This window comes from Mixophyes fleayi, chromosome 6, assembly GCF_038048845.1.
Source record: "Mixophyes fleayi isolate aMixFle1 chromosome 6, aMixFle1.hap1, whole genome shotgun sequence".
NCBI classification, from domain to species: domain Eukaryota; kingdom Metazoa; phylum Chordata; class Amphibia; order Anura; family Limnodynastidae; genus Mixophyes; species Mixophyes fleayi.
This window is the reverse complement of record NC_134407.1, coordinates 21,401,588-21,425,293: the sequence shown is the minus strand read 5'-3', so window position 1 is coordinate 21,425,293 and position 23,706 is coordinate 21,401,588. Positions and strand designations below refer to the sequence as shown.

The window sequence follows — 23,706 nt, the reverse complement described above, 5'->3', positions numbered from 1 at the left end:
AGCACCTGTTTCTGTGTTAGCGCTTGATTGAGTGGGAGTTGAGGATTAATGTTCATATACTGCATGAATAACAGCTCATAGATGCCTGTTCCTGAGGATTCAGCAGCTCTGAGTTTGAATAACACAGCGCATCCTTCCTCTATCAATCTTTAAATTGAGACAGAAAGTAAACTAGAAAAGGCCGCTGTGATGAATAGAAGGTTCAAGGGGGAAAGTAATGTGCAGGAACCTAGAAGCAATGTTCTGTTGTAACTTATAACTTATATTGACAAATATGTTTTCCAGTGTAATTGCCAGAAAAAAGGAACAAAAAAATGTGTTTATTTTAGTGCACAAAACAAATTAAATTTTTAAGTTTAAGTTCAGTTTTCGACAACCTAACTTTTCTCACCCTATGTAGCAAATATAGGTGTCCCGTCCCTGCCAAACCTGGATTCGGGAGGGTCCCTATGGTCTAAAACTAAGTGCATGTTGCCATCATTCATGGACTGAGAGAGAGGTATTTACTAACCCAATTTTGTGTTACATGGTTCTGAATACTACACTATTATGTCCCTTGTCTAAATTAATAATAGTGTCCCCTTAATGATTGTAATTAGTAATAGTACTCCCTTAATGATTGCAATACATAATAGTGCCCCCTTGATGAGTGTAATTAATAATAGTGCCCCCTTGGTGAGTGTAATTAATAATAGTGCCACATTGATGAGTGTAATGAATAATAGTGCCACATTGATGAGTGTAATTAATAATAGTGCCCCCTTGATGAACGTAATTAATAATAGTGCAACCTTGATGAGTGTAATTAATAATAGTGCCCCCTTGATGAACGTAATTAATAATAGTGCCACCTTGATGAGTGTAATTAATAATAGTGCCCCCTTGATGAACGTAATTAATAATAGTGCCACCTTGATGAGTGTAATTAATAATAGTGCCCCCTTGATGAACGTAATTAATAATAGTGCCACCTTGATGAGCATAATTAATAATAGTGCCACCTTGATGAGCATAATTAATAATAGTGCCCCCTTGATGAACGTAATTGATAATAGTGCCCCCTTGATGAACGTAATTAGAAATAGTGCCACGTTGATGAGTGTAGTTAATAATAGTGCTCCTTAATGATTTTAATTAATAATAGTGCCCCCTTGATGAACGTAATTAATAATAGTGCCCCTTGATGATACCTACCTACCATAGGGCTTTTCTCTTCCTTTTTTATCTTCCAACACCATATGCAGAGTGGGGTCCTGGCTCCCTTAAGTGTCGCAGCCATGACAGCCCTAGTGGCACCTGTTTCCAGACAGGTGTTGCCACACTTTCCACCCGTCTTCCAGAGGGCCACATGAAACAAGGGGCTCCGGGACATGTGGCCCTGAGCACTCTTCCCTCTTAATCTGGCTCTAGTCCTGCCCTCCCTTCCCATGGGCCCCCGTTGAACTTACAAAAGTATTCTATTATCCCCTATGAGGGTCCCGCCCCCCCCCCCCCCCCCCTTTCCCCTCACCTCAAGCTGTATGTCCTATACAAGGAATGGGGCATGTGAGAAAGAAGAAAGTTGTGTATTGACAAAAAAAGGTGACCTTTCCTCATAAATCAATATATTTTATTTCCACCATAAATGACTGCCTGCAGCACTGGCATTCCAATCCAAGGAGGGGACAGATTCACCAGTCTTTCTAGTAGTGTTAAAAGAAAGATGTCCCCAGCTACAGTCATTCCAGGTTGTGGAGTGAGAAGGTAATGACCAGAGTTCCATTTTATTTCAATATTCAAACATACAATTATTCATTAAAAGCCGGTAAAGGAGGAAGTAAAAATCCTAATTTCCAGGTGGGCGTCCAAGTCTGGTCGTCCACACTAAATACCTGGATTTATTAAAGATGAAGAGGTTGTCTGGGATGCAAGCCTGAATATAGGTGAACAATAAAGAGGGTAAAAGACGGTTGTCTAGGGGATTGTTTACTTCAAATAATTTTTTTTAAACCGTGTGTGTGATTTTTATTTACATTTAACCCTGGTCCCCTACAGTTCCCAGCACTAAGTACCAGAGCCGTAACTTAAAATTTTATCGCATGTAGCAAGAAAAAAAAATCCTTTAGTGCTAAATTTTAACCAACTGAACATAAAATATTCATAAATTGCGCTGCCCTTCAGCGTTGCGCCCTGGGCGGTCGCCCATATCGCACAGCCCTGGTTACGGCCCTGCTAAGTACCACCATGCCCTGGCAACCATGGTTATATTGACAATTGTAGTACTACAAGCACCAGCATGCCCAGACACTTAATGGATACCTGGAGTCCAGTAGTGCACCACAGACAAAATGGTTAATTTCATCTATTTTTCTCACAATTACCTCACATTACTCACACCAGCCTGTGGGAGGAGCCCTAGTGCTTCTCAGCACAGGGCTGATTATACGTGGGGAATCCAACCCAGTGTTGATAGGCCTACGGCCTGTTTGGCAATATGGCAAAGGGAATCCACGTTGCCAGTTCCCCTGCTATATTGCCACCATCCCTGGCTGGCAAAACATAGTGCTGGTACTAGTAAATTGGCACACACACACCATTTTGGCAGTACAAGCCTAGGCTGGCAGCACAAGGGCTGGTTAAACTTTTCAGCAGGGCACACTTTTTCAAAAAAACATTATATATTTAATTGCTCACGAGTCATTGCATAGGATGCGCTTAGATCGAATGCAAATGTACGCAATTTGGGTACTATTTCAAGTCGCACGTTTCTTAAGATACGCATGGTTCTTTACCTTGCATCTACCTTGCATCTACGGGATGCAATTTGCACTTATGTTATAAGCAGAAATTGCATCCAACTCTATTTAAGACCCATTATATCTTGAATGAAAAATGTACTGCACTCTAATTTTTTTATTGCACAAATAAAATGAAAAACATCTTAAAACAAAAAACATTCTCTAAATAAAATACATGTAAATTGTATCCTAAATAACAATAATGTCAGTAAAAATGAAAACATTAACTAGCAAAAATAATACCTCTGCTCTCAACTTGTTCTACTCTATTATACAACAAACGTTAATGATCTACTCTTAAGTGCTGTTAGTGGTAAACATTAATCTGCAACCTATGGCACTGTGACTTACATCGTCTAATTGTCTTCGTTTACCACAAGTACATACTGTACATCTGGGACTTTACTCAAAGACTGTTTATGTGTAAGAAGGGATATTCAAAACTCCAGATTTACTAAACTGCTGGTTTGAAAAAATGGAGATGTTGCCTATAGCAGCCAATCAGATTCTAGTCATCATTTATTTAGTACCTTCTACAAAATGACAGCTAGAATCTGATTGGTTGCTATAGGCAACATCTCGCGAAGGGGGGGTATGAAGAAAGCCAGATTTTAAATTAAGGATGAGTTTGTTTTTACCTACAGCGCATTATCTTGGCGTGGAAGGTGAAGGCACGCTACAAGCTTATTAGCCTTGGGTGGCCTGAACCCTTAAATCAGGCTATGGGCAGCAGGTACAATTTAAATGGTTGTGTGGTAAACAGAGCCGCTGACTGGCTGCACAAACTGTCCAATCAGACACAGACATTCCCCTTAGAATTTTACATACTTAAACCTTCACAGTGCTCAGGGCTTGAACACAGTATCAGAATCTGCATTAATGATGGGATAAGGTTGGGGTCCCAGGAGAGAGACCCCCCTCCAGACTGCTACCTGTGGAGCCTTTCTTACAAGAATATTCTTGCACATATGGAACTCTCCTTTAATCCTCTTGTCATTCTATGTAGAGTAAAGTGAGAAGCGAGATGCAGTTGATATTCTACATGTGTAAGAAATAAGATGGTCTCTGCTGCTTATGTGAGAGGCGAGAAAATGTAATGTCAAAATGTACTTTCTTGTTACTCAGTAAACTAGACAGAACTTTATTTGATATTTTGAAAAAAAATATTATGAAATCTGTCTGTCGTGATGTAAGACTGGTGATCAACAATAATTTGGCCCTAGGTTTCTTCAGCAGTATAAAAACAGCAAAAAAGAGATGTGGTCACTCCATGTTGGGAGTGTGTCATGCCCCTCGGGGGCGTGGCCGATTCTGAAGAGCAGAGGCACCTGCCTCTGGTACATGCGGCCAGGGCTGTCACCAGAAATTGCGGGGCCCAGTAAAAATGTAACAGGCAGGGCCCCCCTCCTTCCTTCTCTCACCTTCATTTTTAAATTATTCTCTACCCAACATTCCCCCCCCCCTTGTCTACAGTCATCCCGGTTCCACCTAATCCATGCAGTAGTTTATTTACCTCTCTGCATCTTCTTGCTCTCTCTCCTTTTGGCTCCTCTCTGGGACTGGAGCAAATAGCAGCAACGGTGGCACCCTGACATTTTGGGGGCCCGCTACCGCATTCTTAATTACATGCAGAGGTCTTCCCCCACACCAACTCTCTCATCTTACGAGCAGTTGCTGCATAGAAATGGTGCCTTCTACCTTCCTTAATTCACTGCAGAGGCCCCCCCCCCTAATACATTTGTTTGGGCCCAGGGCTGCTGAGGCCCTACTCTGCTGTTGTGCCTACACTGCTGTACTCCCTGTACCCCCCTGATGGTGGCCCTGCATGCGGCATCCACTCACCATAGTGAGAGGGAGCATACTTCACAAATTCCTGCCAGTCAAGACAAAAGTGCCAACTCATGGGACAACGGGGCAGTTCCTCTTGTGGATTAAGGCAGTGCAAGCTCAAAATATGGTCCTGGCATCAATGGCTTCCATCAGATATCTTGATAATGATTTGAACAATACTTACAAAGATCTGAATTTGAATGTTAGAATATGCTGTATAAAAGGAGCAAAGCCAAAAAGGAACACACTAGAGTGGTACTTTCTAAAGGAGCAAGACCCTACACAGTGCTGGACGGAGCGTCAGGGGGCCGCTGTGTTTACTGGGACCCCTCATCGGCCCGTCTGCCTTGACAAAAAATATTTTTTATGGCCTGAGCATCGTACCCTTTTACATTCCAAGTCCCCATGTTAAATAGAGCAGGGATCAGAAAAGGAACAGGGAGTGGCCCCGCAAACTCGGGCTGGGGGGTCCTGGAGATTCCAGTGCCGGTCCTGGGACTTGGATTACAATGTAGACACATGCATAGGACCACACTGTTCAGAAGGTTCATCATCATCATCATCATCATCACCATTTATTTTTATAGCGCCACTAAATCTGCAGTGCTGTACAGAGAACTCACTCACATCAGTCTCTGCCCCATTGGAGCTTACAGTCTAAATTCCCTAACACACAGACACAGACAGAGACTAGGTTCAATTTAGATTGCAGCCAATTAACCTACCAGTATATTTTTGGAGTGTGAGAGGAAACCGGAGCACCCGGAAGAAACCCACGGAAACACGGGGAGAACATACAAACTCCTCACAGATAAGGCCATGGTCGGGAATTGAACTCATGACCCCAGTGCTGTAAGGCAGAAGTGCTAACCACTTAGCCACCGTACACAAATGGGTATGTAAATTTGTTGCATTTGTCTTTTAATTCTCTGTTTTTGCTAGTTAATGTTACATTAGGAAGTACTCCTTAATAGTACCTAGTTGGATTAGTAAGAACCTATATTCTCAATGAGCGAGATTACCATTAAACGTGTGTGTTGATTTTCCTTTTCTTTTCTCTCTCTCTCTTTCCTCAATATTGTCGCTACATGACAACATCATTCAAAAGATCAGGGTGTAATTACTGGGAACATTTATTGCCACTGAGAGTGCAAAGTTCAATAGGAAAACAAAATGCAAATATTAAAGCAGGTTAACGTCTTCACTTACTAATACCAGCAAAGATTTACAGACTCGGACTTCAGTCTGCGAAGAGAGAGTACAGAGAGGGACACAGGGAGAAAAATTATAAAATGCCTTCAAGGCAGAAGACGTGGTTGTTCTTTGCTGGTTTTGTTTCAAGCATTGGATCGTTCGCAATCATCTGTACTTGTCTGGGAACTCATGAATGGGTCTCCAGCGAAGTTCAGTTCACCGGACGGAATTATTCTGGATTTGCCAGTGTAAAATTTGGACTCTTTCAAGTAAACCGCTCAAAGACTATCACTACAGGAGTTGCACTTGCAACTCCCCCCACTGTTCAAGAAGGTAAAATTCTATCTTTTACTCATGGTCTAGTAAAGTACAGCAGAAATTCTTCATAGTTTCAGTGGTTGCTCCCATAGTCCTCAGTAGGCCCCAGAAGGCAAGGTTTCCTGTTGTTCTAAACAAAAAATGATCATAGTGGATTGCCATCAACATTTGTAACGTTCCAAGACTGATATAAACATATCTGAATGATTACTGGCTTTGATCAGCATGCAAAATGGAAAATATAACCTGTTTTTGAATTCTAAGTCCCAATGACAAAAACACCTATTGAGTTTATGAGGTGTTACCAATCAGTCATTTCGTCTACATAATTAAGTATAAACTTGCACATACTTATGTTTTTGTGTCAGAAAATCTTTTTGATTTAAAAAAAATGTTTTTGTAACTCTAAAAACATGTCAGGTGCACCAAATTAAGCTTTTGTTTTTATAAAATAGATATTGGGGTAAATGTATCAAGCTGAGAGTTTCGTGGTGGGTTTGAAAAACCAATCAGATTCTATCTATCATTTATTTAGTACATTCTACAAAATGCTAGCTAGAATCTGATTGGTTGCTATAGGCAACATCTCCACTTTTCAAACCCGCCGGAAAACTCTCAGCTTGATACATTTACCACATTGTAGACAAAAGAGATTTCTTCTCTTACAAATTCATTTATCAATTAATCTAATTAACTGCAGTAGTTTTCATTGTTACAGAATATCTTGTGTTTTACAAAACAGATGCTTACCTTTTCTTTCATGTCTTTGTACGTGAATTGTTTATTATTATTATTATTATTATTATTATTATTATTATTAATAATAATAATAATAATAATAATAATAATAATAATAATTATAGTTGAAATAACTTTGTGTCTCAAAAAACAGTTTTGGTGTTGCAAAACAATGCCTCTAGAATGCAGATTTTGTATCAGGAAATTTGAAACACAAAATACTTTTATACAATTTATATACACCGATCAGCCACAGCATTAAAAGAAATGCTGACAAGTGAAGTGAATAACGTTGATTATCTCATTTACAAAAGCTCCTGCCAAGGGGTGGGATATATTAGGCAGCAAGTGAACAGTCAGTTCTTGAAGTTGATTTGTTGGAAGCAGGAAAAATGGGCAAGTGTAAGGATCTGAGTGACTTTGAGAAGGACCAAATTGTGATGGCTAGATGACTGGGACAGAGCATCTCCAAAACGGCCGGTCTTGTGGGGTGTTCCCAGTATGCAGCGGTTAGTACTTACCAAACGTGGTGAAAGGAAAGACAACCGGTGAACTGGTGACAGGGTCATGGGCCCCCAAGGCCCATGACATGATGTGCATGGGGACACAGATGTGCATGGGGAGTGAAGACTAGCCCGTCTGGTGCAATCCCACAGAAGAGCTACTATAGCACAAATTGCTGAAAAAGTTAATGCTGATTATGATAGAAAGGTGTTCGAGCACACAGTGCATTGCAGCTTGTTGCATAGCGACAGATTGGCCAGAGCGCACATGCTAACCCCTGTCCACCACCGAAAGTATTTACAATGGGCATGTGAGCGCCAGAACTGGACCATGGAGCAATGGTAGAAGGTGGCCTGGTCTGATGAATCATGTTTTTTGTTTGCATCTTGAGGACGGCCGGATGAGTATGTGTTGGGGACGGGATGGCACATGGATGCACTCTGGGAAGAAGTCAAGTCGGCTCTGGGTAATGTTCTGATGTGAAATCTCGGGTCTTGGCATTCATGTGAATGTTACTTTGACACGTACCACCTACCTAAGCATTGTTGAAGACCAAGTACACCCCTTCATGGCAATGGTATTCCCTGTTGGCAGTGGCCTCTTTCAGCAGGATAATGGGCTCTGCCACACTGCAAAAAATTGTTCAGAAATGGTTTGAGGAACATGACATACAGTTCAAGGTGTTGCCTCAGATTTTCTCAGATCTCAATCCGTTCGAGCATCTGTGGAATGTGCTGAAAAAACAAGTCAGAGTCATGGACCTCGCAACTTGCAGGACTTAAAGGAGCTGCTGATAATGTCTTGGTGCCAGATACGACAGGACACCTTCAGAGGTCTTGTGGTATCTTGCCTTGAAAGCCATTGCCGATTTAAATCTCCCCTGCAAAGTGGCCGAATATCGACGACTTGCAGAATCCGCTGCTTAATACATTTACCCCCAGGTGTTTTCCTATACAAGTGGTGCCTGTGACATAGGATCTACTTTTTTTTCCCTCCATATGCCTCACCACAGTTATTGTACCGATTGCTGATCAACAATGAAAGGGGAATGAAGTTCCACATTAAGGATAGATGGACAGGATGGGTACGTTGGGAATGTATCCAGGGAAGATTTATCACTAAGAGACATCATTAAAACAGACAAAGAATCTGAGAGAGATATTACATTTAGTCAGGCAGACTGAGGTTAATACCAATGATCAAAATGGCACATAACCAAGACACATACACAACACACAAGACAGCAGCAGGATAGACACAAGGATGGGAAAGAATTAGTCACCTAAATCAGAGAAAGGAAAGGAAAAGAGAAACTAACATACACAATCCACAGAGAGTAACAAAAACAAAAAGCACAAGGCCTCAGATCACAACAAGAATCAAGACCAGAACCTGACCCAATATAAAGTTACAATAGGCAGCCAATCTACTGATAGGTCGCAATCAACCTTTTGTCCATCTGCCCTGTAATTTGAAAGATATTTTATATTCTGTTCTGCCAAAACTAATTGACGGATTATTAGTTATGATAGCTCTTCCCCTATGTCTTCAGCAAAAGGCTCATCATCCTGGTGTCAGGACTCTGCATTTGCTACTTCTTCCCAAGCCTGTGGGCTAAACACTTGTCTAATATTATGTTCGTGTCTGTTCCTGTTACACTACCTAGACCCACATCCTGCTTTTCTGAATTAGTTTGCCTTGTTTGTAACTTTGAAGGTCCTAGTCTAATCATTGTCTGTCTGGCCTTGCCGTGTTTCTCAGTTCCCGTTTGCTGTGTGACTGTATATTGCATCATCCATATCCTGGACTGTTTTGTCATCAATCATTACTGTGAGATCTGGGCTTCTTCATCTGCTGATCTTTGACGTTTGCTATCTTTTATTTGTTTCTGTTGTACTGTACTGGTTTATTCTTTTGGTACAGTAAATGATTATCTATTTCTAATTGGTGTTTGTGTGTTTTGATGTATGCATCAATCTCCTGGTCTCACGATTCCCTGGTCTCATGTTACTTTGCACGCAGAGGCAAGATAAAAAAAATAGAGAAGAGTTGGGTAGGGTTTAATGTGGAAATTCATGTAATCAAGTGGGCGGGGCAGTCACATAATCAGGTCACACCCCACCCCAGTAAACAGCAAGTGGTAGGGGCTTGATGACACCGTACAAAAACAGAAATATAGTATGTAGCTGTGCATGTGTACGGCGAAATTAAAATGGGTGTGTCTGCGTGTTTTATGGTTGGTAAATTTACTGTAAGTGGCAAAGTTACTTTCATAAGGCGAATGGGGCACATGAACACAGGACAACAGTGATTATAAAATACAGGATCAACGAAAGCTGTCTCCTATTTGTCGACACTTGCTCTGTCCCCTCACATATTACTCGTCATCTTTATCTTGAGCCTGGGAATCTCACCAAGGGCCCTATTGATTTAGGCATTTTTAAATATAGTGGCAATTTAGCAAAAGCCTAATGCAGGAGATATCAGAGATATAAGAACTGCACAAAACCACAGTTTCCATAATACGCAATGAGGACTGCCGTCTGGGCCCCAATGGCGAATGCCATCTGAAGCTGGTGTTAGCCATTCAATCCTGTTGGGAGAGCATCGCAGGAGAGATATTCGCATCCCTCTCTGGTAGTCTTTGTGCTCTCCCCTGCGTTAACGGAACTGACAACTGAGCGGTAAAGACTCCGAGCCAGAACCCAGAATTGTGTAGATCCGTGGTTCCCAAACTTTTGCAGTTTGCGGCACCCTTAGAGCCTCCATAGGGCACCCCTCCAAAATAATTACCGAGCAGTCCCGTTTTATAAGTAGTTGGGTCAAAAAAAACATAATAAGTATTTAGGTCAGGACAGAAATACTTATTTAGTTGTATGCACAAATAATACACAAATAATACACATAAATCTAAGGGAAAAAATATTTTTATATATTTTTTTCAATTATATTTCTGTGAAAGAATAATTTACAGCTAACTCACACTGTACCCTCCTTCATCCACACACTGTGCCCTCCTTCATTCACACACTGTGCCCTCCTTCATTCACACACTGTGCCCTCCTTCATCACCACACACTCTGTGCCCTCCTTCATCTCCACACACTCTGTGCCCTCCTTCATCTTCACACACTCTGTGCCCCTGCATCCACTCACTTTGTGCTCCTGCATCCACTCACTCTGTGCCCTCCTTCATCTCCACACACTCTGTGCCCTCCTTCATCTCCACACACTCCGTGCCCTCCATCATCTCCACACACTCAGTGCCCCTGCATCCACACACTCTGTGCCCCTGCATCCACTCACTTTGTGCTCCTGCATCCACTCACTCTGTGCCCTTCATCATCTCCACACACTCTGTGCCCTCCTTCATCTCCACACATTCTGTACCCCTGCATCCACACACTCTGTACCCCTGCATCCACACTCTGTGCCCCTGCATCCAGTCACTCTGCTCCCTCTGCATCCACACACTCTGTGCCCTCTGCATCCACATACTCTGCCACCCATGCATCCACACACTCTGTACCCCTGCATCCACACTCTGTGCCCCTGCATCCAGTCACTCTGCTCCCTCTGCATCCACACACTCTGTGCCCCTGCATCCAGTCACTCTGCCCCCTCTGCATCCACACATTTTGCCCCCTCTGCATCCACACACTCTGCCCCCTCTGCATCCACACACTCTGCCACCCATGCATCCACACACTCTGTACCCCTGCATCCACACACGCTGCCCCCTCTGCATCCACACACTGCCACACCTGCATCCACACACTCTGTGCTCCTGCATCCACACACTCTGTGCCCCTGCATCCAGTCACTCTGCACCTCTGCATCCACGCACTCTGCCCCCTCTGCATCCACACACTCTGCCCCCTCTACATCCACACACTCTGTGCCCCTGCATCCACACACTCTGTGCCCTCTGCATCCATACACTCTGTGCCCCTGCATCCACACTCTCTGCCCCCTCTGCATCCACACACTCTGTGCCCTCTGCATCCATACACTCTGTGCCCCTGCATCCACACTCTCTGCCCCCTCTGCATCCACACGCTCTGTGCCTCTGCATCCACACACTCTGTGCCCTTGCATCCATACACTCTGCCGCCCCTACATCCACACACTCTGTGCCCCTGCATCCACTCCCTCTGTGCCCCTGCATCCACACACTCTGTGCGCCTGCATCCAGTCACTCTGCCCCCTCTGCATCCACACACTCTGTGCCCCTGCATCCAGACACTCTGTGCCCCTGCATCCACACACTCTGTGCCCCTGCATCCAGTCACTCTGCCTCCTCTGCATCCACACACTCTGCCGCCCCTACATCCACACACTCTGTTCCCCTGCATCCACTCACTCTGTGCCCCTGCATCCACTCACTCTGTGCCCCTGCATCCACACACTCTGTGCCCCTGCATCCAGTCACTCTGCCCCCTCTGCATCCACACACTCTGCCCCCTCTGCATCCACATAATATGTGCCCCTGCATTCACACACTCTGTGCCCCTCTGTATCCACACACTCTGCCCCCTGCACAAAGGCCATACAGTCTGAAATGTAATACATTTCATTATCAAATCCATGCTACATTAAAAAACAGTCAGTATTTAACTTATGTGCAAAACAGAATACTAATTTGCACCCCTTGCATTGTAACATGGTTTTGTCCAGGAGACTGAAATAAGAAGTTTCTTAAGTTAAGATCCCTAATGAATCAGGCCCCTTATCTTGTGAAAAAGTTAATATGCTTATTTTTAAGAAGAAACAGGGAGTTAAGAGTGAAGTTCAGATGGATTTTCATCTTAACTTAAGAAATTCTTCACTTATGCAGTGAATTTTGCTTCTTATCTCCCTTTTCTGAGCATGCACAGAGTGGATTTGCTTAAGATAAGCAAAAACGGCAGATAAAATCACTAATGAATCAGGCCCTACATGTTTAAACTTGCTGGTTTTGAATCAGTTACACGCCAGTGTTAAAGGATTGCACAGGTCTGGCCCTTCTAGGATGAAAAATCTACAGTAAAAGTACTTGATACACTCTGCTAAAGAAAGTATCTAGGATATGATGGGACATAGGATAGTGGTTTTAATGGCAGAATAAACAATTATGGTCTTTTTTCCCCTACGCAAAAAGGAATAGCCATATTAGGCATCTCAGAGCCGTAACTAGACATTTTAGTGCCCTTTGGCGAAAGACTCCATTGGCGCTCCCCCCCCAACAAAAAAAAATCTTTGTGAGTGTAGATGCTGCCTCCCAACGGTAATGCACTACCGGAGGAAACACAGCCATCCTTCTATGAGTGTGTGCCTAGCTCTTTACATGTGCCTGACCGTCAAGGGGGATGACCGCCTTCGTTACGGCCCTGCCAAGACACAGCGCTGACAGTGAACTGGTCTGAACAATCATATGACAAGTTTGCAGGTTAGGAGGGAGAAACAAAAGTGGCACAGCACTTAGAAGTCCAGTATATAAAACTGTAAAAAAGCCTCTAGAAAAATATGTAAAATAATTTTTATAAAAGATTAACTGTGAATCGCTAGTAATAAAAAAATGCATTAATACCAATAAAGCTAATTTTAAAACAAAATATGTGAATAGAGCCTTATAATTGTAATCTCGTGGTCATACCTGCACTTTATAGCTGAATGCAAACACAATGTAAAAGAGGATCTAATAACAAGGCAGCTCTTGCAGTGCAAATGTTCATGTAATCAGGGACCAATATTCAGTCCTAAGATATTGCAATATGTTCAAAGGGTCTACAGTATCTGTCCCCCGTTTCGTAATCTATGAAAACTTCATCAGAGGAAATATTTAGACACTCCTCCTCACACACATATAGGGGCATATTCAATTAGCTTTTTGATTCGCGGTAACGCGCGTTGCCGCGAAAAGTGCGCGTTCTTGCGGGTATTACGGTACCGCATTAACGCGGATTTTCGTTCGCAACCCTATGGGCTGCGAACGAAAATCCACGTTATTGCGGTACCGTGTATTACGTTTCGCGGCTGTTCCGGCGCGTTACCGCGAATCTAAAAGCTAATTGAATATGCCCCATAGTGTGATTTTAATTTTAAATCTATGTACCGCTGAGTGCAATACATTCGCTTAACGATTCACACAAACATTGAGAAATATGTGATTGGAGCAAAAACAAGACAATCATGTTTCCAAATAAATACAACATAATAATAAAAACAAATAAATATAAGTAAACATACATATAATATATATAAAATTGCTCAGTGAGCATTAAACTCAGTGAGGAGCCACTGTAATTTGATTTTAGCTCATAAAATTGCTCAACAATAAATTATATTAATAACATTCATGAAAGTCAGAAGAGTGTCCAATTCTTTGAGTACTTGAATATATATATATATATATATATATATATATATATATATACAAGTTCACCCGTGCATGATACTCATGCATTCTAGTCAAATCAAGCTACTTAAGGTGTTAAAAAGGTTCTTGTCATGCATTTGGGCCATAGCCCAGGCCTCAACCACCAACCACTCCCCACTGTCACCCCCGGCAACCACCAACCACTCCCAACTGTCACCCCCGGCAACCACTCCCCACTGTCACCCCCGGCAACCACTAACCACTGACAACTGTCACCTCCGCAAACCACCAACCACTCCCCACTGTCACCCCCGGCAACCACTCCCCACTGTCACCCCCGGCAACCACCAACCACTCCCAACTGTCACTTCTCCTTCAAGAAATATATATATATTTTTTTTAAATCTTTATAAACACTTTTAACAATTAACAAATTAAATTAACAAATTAAAAACATCTTAGTATACCAAATTTCAGCCCTTTCTGAATTTTTTTTTCCACACACTAAGGTGGGTATTCAATTGTTGCTTTTAACGCGCTAAAACCAAAAAAAACGAGCGCTCGAAAAACATTACAGTTTATACGGTAATATGCGCGTAAATACCGTTAATACGGTAGTTTACTCGCTGAATTTCATCTCGCAGCTCAGGGAGCTGCGAGATGAAATTTAGCGTGTAATTGCCGTATTAACGCTAATATTTTTAGAGCGCTCGTTTTTTTTTGTTTTAGCGCGTTAAAAGCAACATTTGAATACCCCCCTAAGAATTTAGTAGGTCAGTGTATAACTCCGCCCAGCAGGTGGCGCTGCAGCTTGGTTTTATATTTTCCACACACACACAGACAGACTAACACACGCCACTAGACATTTATATTATATATATATATATATATATATATATATATATATATATATATGGACTACCGCAAAATCTAATAATTATCTTAGATGTTGGTCACATACTACCTTGTGTGATAATATGTAATCATATATGTTCTCTTTTACAACTTTAAGGTTATATAATATTCATTCTTATTCTTATTCTTTTGAACAGACAACCCCAAACTCTCTAATGAGTTCTCTGTATATAAACTATATGTCTCAAAACATGAATCTCTGATACTAACCTGCAAACTGTCCTTGCAATTTAACTCATAACAGCTATAATAGCATACCATCTATCATGTATACTAAAAATTCTCAAAGGACAAAATCAATTGCAGATAAAAATTGGTATCTGCAAGACAGCAGCTCAGTCCATACAGCATCATTGTCTAAGCTAACAGAGGTAAACTTTAAGGGCAAAAAAAACAATCCCAATTACCAATCTAACTTCCTTCCTCCTTTCATCCGCTCCCCCTCTGCTCCTCTCCTTCGCCCCCCCCTCTTCTCCTCTCCTTCGCCCCCCCATCACCTCCTCTCATCCGCTCCCCTTCTCCTCCTCTCAAGGGCTATCCTTCTCCTCCTCTCAACTGCTCCTCCTCTCCTCCGCTCCCCCTCTCCTCCTCTCATTCGCTCCCCTTCTCCTCCTCTCATCCCCTCCCTTTCTCCTCCTCTCATCTGCTCCCCCTCTCCTCTCATCGGCTGCCCTTCTCCTCCTGTCATCCGCTCCCCCCTCTCCTCCACTCATCCGTTCCCCTTCTCCTCCTTTCTTCCGCTCCCCTTCTCCTCCTCTCATCCGCTGCCCCTCTCCTCCTCTCATGCGCTCCCCTTCTCCTCTTCTCATATGCTCCCCCTCTCCTCCACTCATCCGCTCCCCTTCTCATTCTCTCATTAGCTCCCTTTTTCCTCCTCTCATATGCTGCTCCTCTCCTCATCTCATCCGCTCCCCCCTCTCCTCCTCTCATCCGCTGCCCCTCTCCTCCTCTCATGCGCTCCCCTTCTCCTCTTCTCATCTGCTCCCCCTCTCCTCCACTCATCTGCTCCCCTTCTCCTTCTCTCATCTGCTCCCCTTCTCCTCCTCTCATCCGCTCCCCTTCTCCTCCTCTCATCCACTGCCCCTCTCCTCCTCTCATGCGCTCCCCTTCTCCTCCTCTCATGCGCTCCCCTTCTCTTCCTCTCATCCGCTCCCCTTCTCCTCCTCTCATCCACTGCCCCTCTCCTCCTCTCATCCGCTGCCCCTCTCCTCCTCTCATGTGCTCCCCTTCTCCTCCTCTCATGTGCTCCCCTTCTCCTCCTCTCATGCGCTCCCCTTCTCCTCCTCTCATCCACTCCCCTTCTCCTCCTCTCATCCGCTGCCCCTCTCCTCCTCCTCTCATGCGCTCCCCTTCTCCTCCTCTCCTCTGCTCCCCCTCTCCTCCTCTCATCCTCTCCCCTTTTCCTCCTCTCATCCCCTCCCCTACTCCTCCTCTCATCTGCTCCCCCTCTCCTCCTGTCATCCGCTCCCCCCTCTCCTCCACTCATCTGCTCCCCCCTCTCCTCCTCTCATCCACTGCCCCTCTCCTCCTCTCATGTGCTCCCCTTCTCCTCCTCTTCTCATCTGCTCCCCCTCTCCTCTTCTCATCCACTCCCCTTCTCCTTCTCTCATCCGCTCCCCTTCTCCTTCTCTCATCCGCTCCCCTTCTCCTTCTCTCATCCGCTCCCCTTCTCCTCCTCTCATCCTCTGCCCCTCTCCTCCTCTCATGCGCTCCCCTTCTCCTCTTCTCATCTGCTCCCCCTCTCCTCCACTCATCCGCTCCCCTTCTCCTTCTCTCATCAGCTCCCCTTCTCCTCCTCTCATCCGCTCCCCTTCTCCTCCTCTCCTCCGCTGCCCCTCTCCTCCTCTCATGCGCTCTCCTTCTCCTCCTCTCATGCACTCCCCTACTCTTCCTCTCATCCGCTCCCCTTCTCCTCCTCTCATCCGCTGCCCCTCTCCTCCTCTCATCCGCTGCCCCTCTCCTCCTCTCATGCGCTCCCCTTCTCCTCCTCTCATGCGCTCCCCTTCTCCTCCTCTCATGCACTCCCCTACTCTTCCTCTCATCCGCTCCCCTTCTCCTCCTCTCATCCGCTGCCCCTCTCCTCCTCTCATCCGCTGCCCCTCTCCTCCTCTCATGCGCTCCCCTTCTCCTCCTCTCATGTGCTCCCCTTCTCCTCCTCTCATGCGCTCCCCTTCTCCTCCTCTCATCCGCGCCCCTCTCCTCCTCTCATCCGCTGCCCCTCTCCTCCTCTCATGCGCTCCCCTCTCCTCCTCTCATGCGCTCTTCTTCTCTTCCTCTCATCCGCTCCCCTTCTCCTCCTCTCATCCACTGCCCCTCTCCTCCTCTCATCCGCTGCCCCTCTCCTCCTCTCATGTGCTCCCCTTCTCCTCCTCTCATGCGCTCCCCTTCTCCTCCTCTCATCCGCTTCCTTCTCCTCCCCTCATCCGCTGCCCCTCTCCTCCTCTCATGCGCTCCCCTTCTCCTCCTCTCATGCGCTCCCCTTCTCCTCCTCTCATGCGCTCCCCCTCTCCTCCTCTCATGCGCTCCCCTTCTCCTCCTCTCATCCGCTCCCCTTCTCCTCCTCTCATCCACTGCCCCTCTCCTCCTCTCATCCGCTGCCCCTCTCCTCCTCTCATGTGCTCCCCTTCTCCTCCTCTCATGCGCTCCTCTTCTCCTCCTCTCATCCGCTCCCTTCTCCTCTCCTCATCCGCTGCCCCTCTCCTCCTCTCATGCGCTCCCCCTCTCCTCCTCTCATACGCTCCCCCTCTCCTCCTCTCATGCGCTCCCCCTCTCCTCCTCTCATCCGCTGCCCCTCTCCTCCTCTCATGCGCTCCCCTTTTCCTCCTCTCATGCGCTCCTCTTCTCCTCCTCTCATCCGCTCCCTTCTCCTCCCCTCATCCGCTGCCCCTCTCCTCCTCTCATGCGCTCCCCCTCTCCTCCTCTCATACGCTCCCCCTCTCCTCCTCTCATGCGCTCCCCCTCTCCTCCTCTCATCCGCTGCCCCTCTCCTCCTCTCATGCGCTCCCCTTCTCCTCCTCTCATGCGCTCCTCTTCTCCTCCTCTCATCCGCTCCCTTCTCCTCCCCTCATCCGCTGCCTCTCTCCTCCTCTCATACGCTCCCCCTCTCCTCCTCCCATACGCTCCCCCTCTCCTCCTCTCATACGCTCCCCCTCTCCTCCTCTCATGCGCTCCCCTTCTCCTCCTCTCATGCGCTCCCCTTCTCCTCCTCTCATGCGCTCCCCCTCTCCTCCTCTCATGCGCTCCCCCTCTCCTCCTCTCATGCGCTCCCCCTCTCCTCCTCTCATGCGCTCCCCTTCTCCTCCTCTCATGCGCTCCCCTTCTCCTCCTCTCATGCGCTCCCCCTCTCCTCCTCTCATGCGCTCCCCCTCTCCTCCTCTCATGCGCTCCCCCTCTCCTCCTCTCATGCGCTCCCCTTCTCCTCCTCTCATGCGCTCCCCTTCTCCTCCTCTCATGCGCTCCCCCTCTCCTCCTCTCATGCGCTCCCCCTCTCCTCCTCTCATGCGCTCCCCCTCTCCTCCTCTCATGCGCTCCCCCTCTCCTCCTCTCATGCGCTGCCCTTCTCCTCCTCTCATGCGCTCCCCCTCTCCTCCTCTCATGCGCTCCCCCTCTCCTCCTCTCATGCGCTCCCCTTCTCCTCCTCTCATCCGCTGCCCCTCTCCTCCTCTCATGCGCTCCCCCTCTCCTCCTCTCATGCGCTCCCTTCTCCTCCCCTCATCCGCTGCCCCTCTCCTCCTCTCATGCGCTCCCCCTCTCCTCCTCTCATGCGCTCCCCTTCTCCTCCTCTCATGCGCTCCCCTTCTCCTCCTCTCATCCGCTTCCGTTCTCCTAATCTCATCCGCTCTGGGCGGTCACACCGGCCGCGCCGCCCTCGTTACGGCCCTGAGGCATCTACTTTGCTGAAAGTTAACTACTGATGTGTTATTTATTTACTAATTAAGTTATTTACTGTCTTTTTCTAAAATTCAGTTTTTCAGGTATTAAAGGAAGCAAACAGCGCTAAGATTACCCACATTGTAGTCATAGTGTTCCTGGCCATCGGGCTGATATCTTCATTTCTGGGTTCGGCAACAACCTTCCTTAATAGTGTGAGCAATCCTTATCTGACGTTCCTGGGCCCCCTCGGAGTTTATGTATGGACCGCGGTGAATGGTAAGCAAATGAGAGCAAAGTCTATTAGTACACCAAGGAACCAAGGATATCATTATTATTATTATTATTAACCTTTATTTATAGGGTACATATGAGTTCTGCAGCACAGTACAGAGGACAAACAACAAGACAGTACATGGTATAACAGTACAATGCAGTAAACAAATAATACTACAACTCTCAACACAGCTACTGGGGTGCCCATTACCGTGTGCACAACAAACAGCTATTAGCCTGCACGTATTGTATTTGCGCAGTGTTTCCCAAATCCAGTCCCCAGGTAGCACTAACAGTGCATATTTCCCATATCTCTTTGCTGGAGCACAGGTGTACTCATTATTGATTATAAAAGATCCACAGGCAATACTAATTATGTCACGGGTGATCTGCCAAACATGCACTGTTAGTGCTCCCTGACCACTGGATTTGGGAAACACTGTACTTGTGTGTGTAGAATCACGCAATCACACCAGTAGACTTTCAGATACACATTTGCAAGAAGCACCATTATAAATACCACATAGTACTAACGTAACAAAATAGAAAGTGGAAATTCTATTGCACTGGAGCCCATGAAGGAATCTTTCGATATATATAGACATGCGTGCCAGTTCAGGAGACACATGGTTAAGAATTAGTAACAGACAAGAGGAGATGCTTGGCTGGCATTAGAAGAGATTTCCCTACGGGCAATTATGTTTCCACGGGTTGATGTCTGAACGAACAAAAACAAAAACATCTTGCAGGTCTTGAGGTACATTTGCAGAAAGGTCTCGATTTACTAAAGGTCAATCAGTAAAACAAACAAAACGTTGCTATAGTGTTTAATATCACCTCGGGCTGTGTCATTTATATTTAATACTGTGCTAGATTAATAGCGCATAATTTATTAGTTTTTAGGCATATAGGGGCCAATAGAGGTGCCCAAGAAAATCCGAGATGTTGGGTACCGTGGTACCCTGGAATACAATCAGCCACACATCACGCTGAGTTCAATCGGTCGCATATATTTTCCTGGCAGAAAGTAATGTCATCTCCCCGAGTTCGTACCAATTTTATTTATGGTTAAATATACTGAGGGCAGACTTCAATTTCTTTCCAAGAAGGGCATTCTATAGTTAAAATGTTTTTGCCATGGCCTTAGAGACATAGAAACATAGAAATTGACGGCAGATAAAAACCACTTGGCCCATCCAGTCTGCCCATTTTTTAACCTATGGTAACCCCCAACCCCATTTAATTATTATTTCTTTTGTAAGAATATCCTTTTGTATATCCAAGCATGTTTAAACTGATCTACTGTATTAGCCTCAGCCACCTCTGATGGGAGGCTATTCCACTTATCCACTACCCTTTATTCAAAGTAATTTTTCCTCAATCTAAGCTGAACCTACTTCCCTCCAGTGTCAGTACATCTCATCGTGTTCTCATACTTCTCTTCCTTTGTAGAATGTTTCCCTCCTCTACCTTGTTATAACCCTTGATATATTTGAAAGTTTCCATCTTGTCCCCCTTTCCCTTCTCTGCTCCAAACTATACATATTAAGATCTTTTAGTCTATCTGGGTAAGTTTTGTGCTGTAGGCCATGTAAACGACGTGCAATTACATTCCCACACAATGAGAATTTGGGTTTAACATCTGCCCCTGTTGCAATACTCTTCTCTGTGTCCTTACCTGGAAATATTAAAATTTGTTGATAGTTGGAATTAAAATTCTCAATCCAAAAATGTTAGCGTGTGACTCAGAAAAAAAATAAAGAACAAAAGTGTACACTGTTTGTTTGAAAGATTAGTATAATTATATTATTGCACTCACCTTCATTAGGTGAAATCGGCATTCCGGACAACATGACACCGATGTCCGCCATCAGGTGTTCTCACCACACTGTTACTACATGCAGTCTAGTATCCAATTGATACACGACCCTTTATGTCTTTGATTTGTCTGGTTCCTCCAAACCACAATAATCTTGAAAAATGGAACAAATGACAGAGATGGTGCACACTTTGGGCAGTATTAAACCAATGTTTACCAACGTCTTGGTAAGAAAGAATCTTCAATACAATAAGCGACCCGTTCCGCTAATCATATTCCTTGTGAATGCAGACTTCCAAAATTGGAAAGTGAAAATCAAGCTAAATTTAGCCAAGCCCCCATTTTGAAAGGCCACTCCCATCCTACAGTGTAAAAATCATGAAGTTTACCCTAAAACGGGAGTACGGCAGCATCAGTACTTCATCAAAAGAATGATCGATTGATCAATATAACAAGCGCTGTAATTATATTTTGCAGTTTTCTCAAATGGTGGATGGCTCATGGATGCAACACGTATGATCTAAAAAACGTTTAGGGGTATATTTACTAAACTGCGGGTTTGAAAAAGTGGAGATTATTAGTGTTAATAAATACAAAAGTTGTGTATGTCATAATTGTCTCCATTGAAGCTCATTGGTGAGAGGTGTGAGCCTGTCAATAGGTGATTTGATCTAGAGTTTTGACGTATTTTGAAGTGTCTTTGAAAACCACAAAGTTGGATATGTCCACTTACCAGTACTATACCAACATTGCAGTCCTGTATTTTTCTAGGTGTGTACATTGCATCAGTGATTCTGTGATTCCGTTGTCATTGTTACTGTGTCAATAAAGATTTAAATTGCTAATCTGTGTGCAATAAAATTGGATTGTTCAGGACACAAATACTGTAAATGGGGATTCCGCTCCGCGTTCTATATGATACGCAGTTTGGACCTAATTGAAAGTTAGACACAAGTCCAACTCTAATGTGCAAAATTCTGCTTTGCTTTACTATGCAGTAAAACAACATACAATTTATATTATAGTATAAGTTGCGCTGGCAGCCAACACTATAGTGGAGAGAGAGAGATTGGGGACATGTAACTGCAACTGACTCATAGCCTGGGAGGGTTACAGCTTACGTGGGGAGAAGACACTATTACAAATAGAGTGGGCGCAAGAAGCACCAGGCTATTCTAAGCTGGGACGGTCCCACTATAACAGAGAAATCCCCTATAATAGTATTAAACAATCCCAGCCTGCACAGTACAGGTCTGAATTCCCTGTAGGGATCGGATTCACAAAAAAGTAATTGTCCAACCCTCCCTCTTTTTGAAAACCGGCCTCTTGCTGATAGCACTTGGGTTCACTTAAACCTCCCTGGTGCCATTTGGATTTTGGGGTAATAAGTTAAGTAGTAATAAATAATACTATAGTATGTATCACTTGTGGTCCCAACAAGTCATTCCAACCATTAACTGCTTGGTTATGCAGCATGCCCATGACAACTAGTACCAGCTAGACCAGTGCCACATATAAAACTGAAAGTTAAAAAAAATACACTGATTACAAACATTCAGCCATGTTTTAGTTGCCATTTTTATTTCACGCCTATATCCATAGGGATCTTGATCTTTTGGACTTATATCCATAGGGATCTTAATCATCTTCTTTATAGTCTAAAAACATCTTCTTTTCTTCTTTTTTTCTTTGCAATCTATAGGCATCTTCTGTTCTTATTTCTGCCTTGTAGTCCATAGACATCTACTTTTCTTCTTTCTTCCATGTAGTCCATAGGCATCTTCTTTTCCTCTTTCCTCCCTGTGATCCATAGGTATCTTCTTTTCCTATTTGTTTCCTTATAATCCATTGGCACCTTTTTTTTTCCTTTTTCTTCTTTGTAGTCAATAGGTATCTTCTTTTTATTCATAGGAGAGCAATTCTCTCATCATTCAAGATTAATTTATTTTATTAGTGTACGCTAGGACCGTAAAATTGTGGTAAACTCTTAAGCCAGTGTCCTTATCTGGAATATTCTCATTGTATCCGGACTTTACCGTGCTTTCAAATGATCATCAATTCCACACATTGGCACAGGTATCCAATCAGATCTTCTTCCTCCAGTTCACGTCTCCATAGATTTTCTGTGTCTGCTTTACAATGCCATAGCCGATAAATAAACTAGACTTTTTAAACTCTACTGGATATTGTGCACATCTGCCATCCAGGATAAATTACTAGGAAGTGTATGGTGGGCACAATGTTCTGGTTATACCAAGGCATACGCCACTGTTGACACTTCACTAAGACAGCCGTTTAGTTTAATAGAAAATATTGTCATGTTTTACAAATCTACATTTATGTGTCAATTGATTAAATAATAAATGAATGATTAATTAATTGATTGATTCTTCCAGGGGTCCTAATTCTTCTCGCCATGATCCTGAGTGCTGTTAATATGGAGGTAAATAATATGCCGAAGGAACTGGCAAAAGCCATGGACACCACAAGTGACTTGTTTGGGGACAGCCGGAACACGTATGGATATTCCTTCTGGCTGCTACTCCTCAGTATATTTCTTGACCTCGCCACGATAGCAGTCATTTACTACTATCAACACGCGAGATACAAGGAGCAGAAGCATCAAGAGAGACCTATGGAAACGGCAGCCCAGGAAGTCATCTTATTCTAAGTGAAGAGCCACAGTTTCCATGCAGAGGAAATGACTAATTATTTAATTACTTATAACGTGTGTATCACCAGCTGCCCACAATAAAACCGCAGGGACTTCTGGGGAGGAATGTTTTTAGCAAATAAAGATGCTGTTTTGGTGCTTGTTTAAAACACTAATATCCCATACTTATTAGATGGTTTTAGGTTAGAGAGACTCCCTAAGTATGTATATGTTAGTCTCTCTCTCTGCTTATCTCTCTCTCCTTAACTCTGTTTCCTCCTCTCTCCTCATCTATCTCTCTCCTCTCTCTCCTCATCTCTGTCTCATTCTCCTCTCTCTCTCTCTCCTCCTCTATCTCCCTTCATCTCTCTGTCTCCTCCTCTCTCCTCATCTATCTCTCTCCTCTCTCTCCTCATCTCTCACTCTCTCCTCATCTCTGTCTCCTTCTCCTCTC

The 23,706-nt window shown here is 44.4% G+C and overlaps 1 protein-coding gene across 1 annotated transcript; it reads left to right on the top strand.

Annotated features, from left to right (window-relative positions):
* The first annotated feature begins 5,899 nt into the window (after positions 1-5,899).
* On the top strand, positions 5,900-23,441 carry CLRN3 (clarin 3). The gene is made up of 3 exons (XM_075215151.1): positions 5,900-6,134; positions 18,601-18,783; positions 22,996-23,441. Exons 1-3 carry the CDS (start codon positions 5,900-5,902, stop codon positions 23,268-23,270), a joined length of 693 nt encoding a protein of 230 aa, XP_075071252.1. The 3' UTR covers positions 23,271-23,441.
* Positions 23,442-23,706: the final 265 nt, after the last annotated feature.

Excerpts from the sequence above, each read along its gene's own strand:
- CLRN3 (XM_075215151.1), top strand. The coding sequence starts at position 5,900 with ATGCCTTCAAGGCAGAAGACGTGGTTGTTCTTTGCTGGTTTTGTTTCA. Across the intron at positions 6,135-18,600 it reads TCCCCCCACTGTTCAAGAAG|TTTTTCAGGTATTAAAGGAA; the intron begins GTAAAATTCTAT and ends TCTAAAATTCAG. Across the intron at positions 18,784-22,995 it reads TGTATGGACCGCGGTGAATG|GGGTCCTAATTCTTCTCGCC; the intron begins GTAAGCAAATGA and ends TGATTCTTCCAG.